The following is a 7,868-nucleotide window of genomic DNA, read 5'->3' on the forward strand; positions in this document are numbered from 1 at the left end:
GCAAAGTGAAATCTGACACCAATTAGGTATTAAAAAATATATAAGTAAAAATCTTAAATTAATTTGTACTGTATTTGGATATTTTCAGCGATGGATGATTAAAAAAAAAAAAAAAAGTAAAATGCAATATGGATGATTAAATAACATGCATCTGATAAATATAAGATATTTTTAGATTTTAAAAATTAAAATAGATTTCAATAAAATCAATGTATTGTATGAAGTTTTCTTTAGCTATTTTACGTTATAAAGTCAAATGTTACATTTTGGTTATTGGAAGGCTAAAACAAAAATTTAAAAATAAATAAATTACGATAAATTCAGTTAATTTGTATAAAAATTGCCAGTAATGGAATTATTTTAAAATAAAATAGATATATTTTAGGGGTTTTTTTTGTTTTGTTTTTTTTTAAGACGGCAAAGCTTGTTTTAAAGCACTTTATAAATAAAGTTGAGTTGAGACATTTATGAATGTTGAAATATGGAAGATTTCAATCAACTAGACTGAAGGAAATATGAAAAATATGATTTGTTCCAACGTCAGTGAAAGGAGAACAAAGATAAATTGACAACATTTATTCAGATTCTTAAGAACACAAACATAAAATCACAAACAGGGAACAGGACGGATTCGCTTGTTTCAGAAAGACAAGTTGATCAGGGGGGCGTCGTTCTCCTTCTTGTCTTCCGGACTCCACTTGATGAGCGGCGAACTCAAGTCGATCAGCTGCTGAAACGCAAAAAACAAACATTCAACACTCGCTAGCTAGCTTGCTATCTTACGGCCCAAACGCAAGTCATACTCGTACGACTACAAACAGGAAGTAAACGGCCATTTGATGTCACCTCAACTTCAAATGTTTGTTTTTGGGTTTTTTGGCCGTGTTGACAAAAATGATCTGCAACCTTGCGGGAACGCATGTTACATAATCACCGGATTCAGTAGCAAAATTATTCCACTTAAACTACCGGCGAATGTTGACATGCGAATATACGGGAGTTAGCTTGAATTAGCAGGCTAGCTAGCAGGCTAAACTACAATCAAACGAAGTAGTTTTGTTTTTTTTTACCTCGACGGCGGCGCAGTTCTTGGCGGTGCTGTTGCGGATCAAGTCTGGGGTGTTGCTCAGGTCGATGAGCAGTTTCTCGTGAGGCGTCGGCGTCGGAGCAGGGAGGTCCATCAGGAGAACCTGAAGGAAGGAAGGAAAGGGGGGCACAGTCAGAAACCACGTCAGGTGGTCTCAGGTAGTCAGAGGTGGTCTGAGGCCCACCTCTTGTTTGGCGTCATCTGTGTGGATGAGGTCATCACTGGGCTCTGATTGGCCGAGACTGGATGGCTCCAAGCTCTCCGATTGGCCAAGACCGGATGGCTCCAAGCTCTCCGATTGGCCAAGACCGGATGGCTCCAAGCTCTCAGATTGGCCAAGACCGGATGGCTCCAAGCTCTCAGATTGGCCGAGACCGGATGGCTCCAAGCTCTCCGATTGGCCGAGACCGGATGGCTCCAAGCTCTCCGATTGGCCGAGACCGGATGGCTCCAAGCTCTCCGATTGGCAGGGCTCGGCGGGAGGCTCCTCCTCCTCCAGACAGAAGGGCTGCACGACTACAGGCTCCGCCCTATTAGAGTCAGTGGGGGCGGGACTACGCAGAGACGGAAAAAAAACAAAAACAAAACAACCGTTAGCGCTGGTTTTGCCAGCGCGGTGTTGCCATTGGCTGCCGCGACGTTCGTTCACCTGAAGCAGGTCCTGGTGGGATAGTCAGACTCCGAGGCGAACGGCTTTCTTGGGGGTCTGGAGATTTTGGCGTGGCTGCCGGGCGTCGGCGCGGGGATGGCCGACGCCCGGCGTTTCGACGGCGTGGGGAGACCGGAGGCACGCTGGGAACGCAACTGCAGAGGCTTGCTTACTCCTGCGGGGGGCGTCAGCGGCACACTAGGCAGTTTTGGGTGAAGGCTAACGGGGGGGAGGGGCATACGGGTGATGATGTCATCAGTCAGCGACAACAGGAGAATGACTGACTATACGCTAATAGCGTTAGCATGCCAGTGTGCAAAACAGTTCTGCCATGAAATCCAGAAAAACAGTTAGCTATTAGCAATAGGCTAACACAACCATAAATCCATAGCTGTTAGCTATCAGCACCAATATGGTAAATTAGCCATAAACCCCAGTTAGCATGTAAAGCCATCTGCTAGCACAGCCTGTTTTCCATGTTTCTGCTAGCACTTAGCATATAAAGCGGTCTTCTAGCAGTTGTCAGTTAGCATGCAAAGCCATCTGCTAGCCCTTAGCCTGTAACATCTGCTAGCACTTAAGACTGTAAAGCCGTCTACTAGCATTTAGCCTGTAACGTCTGCTAGCATTTAACCCGTAAAGTAGTCTGATAGCACTTAGCCGGTACAGTGTCTGCTAGCATTTAGCCTCTAATGCCGGCTGCTAGCGCTTAGCCTGTAAAGCCGTCTGCTAGCATTTAGCATCTAAAGCCATCCGCTAGCATTTAGCATGAAAAGCTGTCTGCTAGCAGTTAGCATGAAAGCCGTCTGCTAACACTTGGCCATTAGCATCCATCAGCTAACTGTTAGCTGATGCAAATGAACTCACCTGTCCATACTGGCCACCGACATAAGTCTCTTTGGTTTGAACACCTTGGAAACATCAGGAGAATAAAAACCTTTAAAAAAAAAAAAAAAAAAAAAGATGACAATTTTTAGCGGCAAGTGGAAAATGTTTCTCAATTAGTTTCAGTATTTGCTGACCTCGTCCTGTTGCACCTGCGGCAGGTGTCGGCGTCTGGCCGAGCGCCGCAGTTTTGCTTTTTGCTTTCAGTCCACTTTGAAGCCGAACAGACGAGGCGGTGGCCTTGTCCAAGGTTGTTGTTGTGGGCGTGGTCCGGCATTGCGGCGTGGTCCTGGCGGCCTTGGCGGTCTCCGACAACTTCCTGATGGCTTGCACGGGTATCGCGCCGTTGCCGCTGCATCGGCGGCCGGCAGCGGACGCCGTTACGCCACCGACCACGCCGGAGCGCCGTCTGTTCTGGTTGGCAGGCCGGCCGGCGTTGCCGGGGACGACGGAGGAGTTGAGAGCGCGATTCTGCGACGGGTTCAGCTTACCTGAGAGGAGGGCAGCGTTACCGACACAAGCTAACTGCTAGCGGTTAGCCGCTTCATTTTGGTTGGTCAGCTGTTAGCTGGCTAGCATTTAGCATTAGCAACTCTGTGCTGCATTTCGAGCCCATTTTGTTCGTTTCATTTCAAAACCCCAAAAGTGGATAATCGTGTTGGCAATGAGCGCACCTGTGGCAGGTGACAGCGACAGGCTGGAATTGAAGCTGCCCACGGACGACGATGACGACGACGACGTGTTGCGTCTCTCGGCGGGCTTCCCGCTCGCAAGCGGCGGCAATTTAACGCCGGACCGCCGCGTCGCCACCTTCACACAAGACAAAAATTAAGAAGACGACGTTCGCTTGCACCGGCAATAAGGATGTGATGATATCGAAACATTACGATACAATTATCACGATATTAAGGTCACGATACGATAATCTTCACGATATTGTGGGGAGGTTGGCGATCACAATACTGTAAAAAAATAAAATAAAATAATAAAAAAAAAATTGCTTTTGTGAATCAAAAAATAAAAGTAAGTTTAAAAAAAATCAATATTGTGCTTTTGTGACTCAATTAAAACAAATTTTAAAAAATCAATATTGTTCTTTTGTGAATCAATAAAATAATAATAAAAAAAAAAAAGATTGTACTTCAGTGAATCAATAAAATAAATGTTTTTGTGAATCAACAAAAAAACAAAAATAATAATAGTGCTTTTGTGAATCAATAAAAACAAATAAAAAAATCAATCTTGTACTTTTGTGAATCAAAGAAATAAAAATTAAAAATCAATATTGTGCTTTTGTGAATGAATAAAAAATAAATTAAAAAAATTAAATAAACTAAAAAGTCACTCCACATATTAACTCGGTTCAGAATCATTTTACGTTTAAACGGCCAAAACATGCCTTGTGAATATTAAACTGCACTAAAAAGAACGAGCCACCAGAGGGTGCTACAACTGCACAAATGGAAATCAAGCTGACTTCAACCGAGTGTGACATGACGACGACGACGATTATATCGTGGCAGTTGTCCGATCACGATATTGCCGTTATCGTAAACCAGCGTAAAACCAATCGGAAGTGGGCGGGGACCTTGGTGGGCGGAGCCAGCGTGCGCTTCTTCCCCACCGCGCTGGAGTTGAGGGACGAGTCGCTGACGTCGGACGCCACGCTGGCGGAATCCGACGCGAGATCCTCGCACGACTTGGCCAGATCAACGCTCGGGGTCGGTTTACAAGTCGACGCCACCTGGACGGGACGACAAACGATTTGGTAACATCACTTCCTGAGCAACCGAGATGGGGAAAAAAAAAAAAAAAAAAAAGTTCAGAGAACCGACTTTGCCGGCCGGTTGCGCTCGAGTTTTCTGGCCGGAGCCTGAAGCGGAAATCCTGGGGCCGCTCGGCTTGCTGGGCAGGACCGCCCCCAAGCCGGCTTTCGCACGCAGCGCCGCCCGGGTCTTGACCCCGCCCACCGGGCTGGAGGCGCCGAGGCGATCCGGCGCGACGTTTCCTCGCCGCAAGCGTTGTCGGATGGCCGGGGGCAGATCCTTCATGGGGCTGTCCTGCACCAGGAAGGTCTGACGTTTGACGGGGCTGAACGGTCCGGACGGCGCCGCCAGCGCGTCCAGTTTGGTGGCGCCGTCCTGGATGAAGCGCTCCCCGCCGGCCGGGGGCGGGTCGGCGGGGGCGGGGTCCCGCTGCAGCCGTCGGGCCAAGCTCGCGGCTTCCTGGCACACGGCGTCCAGCTGCGCGCCCGAAAGCGGACTCCAGCCGCTCCTGGTTCCGGTTCCGTCCTCCCGGCTACCGGGCGGACATTTGGACCGATGCTGGGGCGGGTCCACAAAGACGTCGTCCTCGTCTTTTGCACACCCGGAGCTGCCGACGGAAAAGTTACTTTTAACTCATTTGATCCCGAGGACGTATTTATACGTTTTTTTTTTTTAATGCTAGAGCATACAGAAGGCTTTGAAACAGCTTCTGACCTGAAGAGGTCACTTAAAGCAATGGTAGTTATTACAAAAACGGCCAGCAGGTGACAGCAGAGTATGCGAGATCAACCAGGACCATGTTGCAAACAAGCTGATTTCCCCACAGTTTCAAACTGATTCGTGAATCGTGATGAAACTTCGCTAAATTCTAATTTTGCTACAAAACGTAAGGGAGACTAATCTTTCTTTTGGTATGTTTTTATAGCAATAGAACACAATATTCTGTGGGCCTTGCAAAAATCAGTCCATATCCAGTAAAACAGTCAAAATGGCTGCCAGTCAATCAGTTAATATGTTACATTTAGTTCAATTTAGGACAAATTTGAGTAGTTTTAATACAACATACTTTTGACTAGGAATGGATTACTGGGAGACTGAATCTTTTTTTTTTTTTTTTTTTAGTAGTAGTTTTTGTTTAGTTTGACCATATTTTATTGAGCTAGATTTTGCTCACTAGTTTTATATTCAACTATTATTTGCTTGCGCAATCAATTTGTTTTGGTTTGTCAGAGACTGGTGTCATTAGTGACCTTTGACACCATTTTCACTCCTTGGCGTCACATTCAGTTTGTCTTGCACGCCACAAAAAAAACATTGACCTTGTTCCTGTTTATCTGAGAAATGGCTGCTTGGTGGCAAGAGGAAATTTTAAAAAAAAAATGTATAAAAGTACAATTACTGGAAAAGTACTGTTTATCACGTGGTCATGCTGTTGAATTATTTTGTTTGTTTCATAGAAAGCATCTTGACTATTTGCTGTTATTTTATTTATTTTATCTTTTTTTGTGTTAAGAAGTTTTGCTTCTTTCTGTCCCCTTTCATTTTTTTTTTAAGAATTAAATATTTTTTTAAATTCATGTGGTTGAATTGACCTTAATTTATGTTCAGATTATGTTTATTATACTTTCTATTAAGTGACGTTGTTGGACAACACCGGAATATGCACGTTCACATTTTTTCAATTTTCTTTGACTATTTGGTCTTCCTTATCCTTTTTTTTTTTTTTTTTTTTTTTTAAGTCATAGTGGTCATAAGTACTGTTACTTTGCCATTCGCGGTAAAATAACGCCAGCAGGAGAGTTGCCGGTCACGGCAAAATAACCACTCACTCACTCACTCGCCTTTTTCACAAAGCGAGCAAAAATGGACGGCGAAAGTTCCTAACCTGTCAGGTGACAGTGAAACGTCAAAGTCGAACTTCTCGTCCAGCAGATAAATCACATCTGTGGTGACAAAAAATATCAATTATTCATTCAAATATTCATCATGAAAACATTGTCAAGACTTGACTGACCGTTGCCTGCTCGACGCTCCATCTTGTTGCTGCTGGCTGCTTCTTCAGGTAACAACAATAATGAAAAAAAAAAAAACTCTAGGTAAAATAACAATGTTAAACTTTCATACTTGCGAGGATGTCAGTCAGTCGACACGTCATAGAACTTGACGAATTGAAATACGAATTGTTTTGGGGGGGTTTTCCAGCTGCAAGCTAAGCTGAACTCGGCAAATCGCTGCTATCACGTTAGCCTGTTAGCCTGTTAGCTTAGCCTTCCTCTGCAAGCGTCAACGAGAAGAAACCGCCACGAAAATCTTCGAGTTTAATCGTTTTCATTCAGTCAAGAAACACAAACCACGTTCTTTTGCTTCGGCGACGACTGCCACAAAAAAAAAATTCTTTTCTGCTCACGATACAACACACAACAATTCAAATGTGCTGCGCCGCTGGTCACGTTACTCTTGCGCTCAGTCATTGGTCGGAAACCTGTGACGTCATTGTCCTATGAATTGTGGGGAATGTAGTCGATGTTGCCTTTTAGACGTGTGGACGCTGAACGATTCAACTTCATCCATGAATCAAGTAAATATGCATCCATCCATCCATTTTCTTGACCGCTTCTTCCTCACAAGGGTCGCGGGGGGTGCTGGAGCCTACCTCAGCTGGCTTTTGGGCAGTAGGCGGGGGGGACACCCTGGACTGGTTGCCAGCCAATCGCAGTCAAGTAAGTAAATTTACTCATAATAACTTGAATGTGAATTAAATAACGTTATTATATGCATCGTTCTATTCTTATTATAGCCATTTTCACGGAAGAAACCTCCTTCTTTTACTGAATATTGTGTTCTATTGCTATTAAAAAAAAAAAAAACATGGAACCTACCAAAAGGAAGATTTGAGTCTCGTCTTTCATCAGGATAAAAATATGTATTTCTGTCTGTTTCCGTTTTCCAGCTATTAGCATTAGCATATAGCTAAGTTTCATCATTATACGCAAATCTGCTTAGAATTGTGTTTTCAACATGGCCCTCCTTGATCTCTTATACTCTGGTGCCACCCATTTTTTTCACCCGTTCTAAGGCTACATCAAAGCCTTCTGTATGCTATAGCATAAAAAAAACATATAAATACGTCTTTGGGACACTTAATACATTTAATAAAATAGAACATATTTATACATTTTGTACATTTTCTCTGCATCATTATTGCCGCCATGATCCTCGTGGACGTGATTCCTTTAAGGACTAGCGCGCTGTAGCCCTGATCTCTGTAGACCTGGATTCTAAAGACCTGACCACGTTAGCTTAGCACCTGTAGACCTGGACCCTGGACCCTCGCACTTGTCAACAAACTCCATATAGACTTGGTCCATGACAGTCTCAACTTTTGAAGATATGATTCCTTGATCCTTGGTACCTGTAGATTAGGATTCTGTATCCTTGCTGTTTCTGTATCCTGATCTCAATAACTGTTGACCAAATTATG

General features: G+C 44.2%; 1 protein-coding gene across 2 annotated transcripts; it reads right to left on the reverse strand.

Moving 5' to 3' along the window:
• Positions 1 to 561: 561 nt before the first annotated feature.
• On the reverse strand, positions 562 to 6,905 carry gtse1 (G-2 and S-phase expressed 1). Of its 2 annotated transcripts, none has more exons than XM_077517731.1 (11): positions 6,402 to 6,905; positions 6,273 to 6,330; positions 4,457 to 4,994; positions 4,210 to 4,365; positions 3,296 to 3,431; positions 2,759 to 3,112; positions 2,604 to 2,673; positions 1,737 to 1,955; positions 1,272 to 1,641; positions 1,071 to 1,190; positions 562 to 727 (listed from the first exon to the last, which is right to left on the reverse strand). In XM_077517731.1, the coding sequence occupies exons 1-11, from the start codon at positions 6,421 to 6,423 to the stop codon at positions 641 to 643; spliced, it is 2,130 nt and encodes a 709-aa protein (XP_077373857.1). In that variant the 5' UTR covers positions 6,424 to 6,905; the 3' UTR covers positions 562 to 640. The 2 variants fall into 2 exon arrangements, with proteins under 2 accessions (XP_077373857.1, XP_077373856.1); XM_077517730.1 differs by having other exon boundaries at positions 562 to 730.
• Between the last annotated feature and the right edge of the window lie 963 nt (positions 6,906 to 7,868).

Source organism: Festucalex cinctus, chromosome 3, assembly GCF_051991245.1.
Source record: "Festucalex cinctus isolate MCC-2025b chromosome 3, RoL_Fcin_1.0, whole genome shotgun sequence".
NCBI classification, from domain to species: domain Eukaryota; kingdom Metazoa; phylum Chordata; class Actinopteri; order Syngnathiformes; family Syngnathidae; genus Festucalex; species Festucalex cinctus.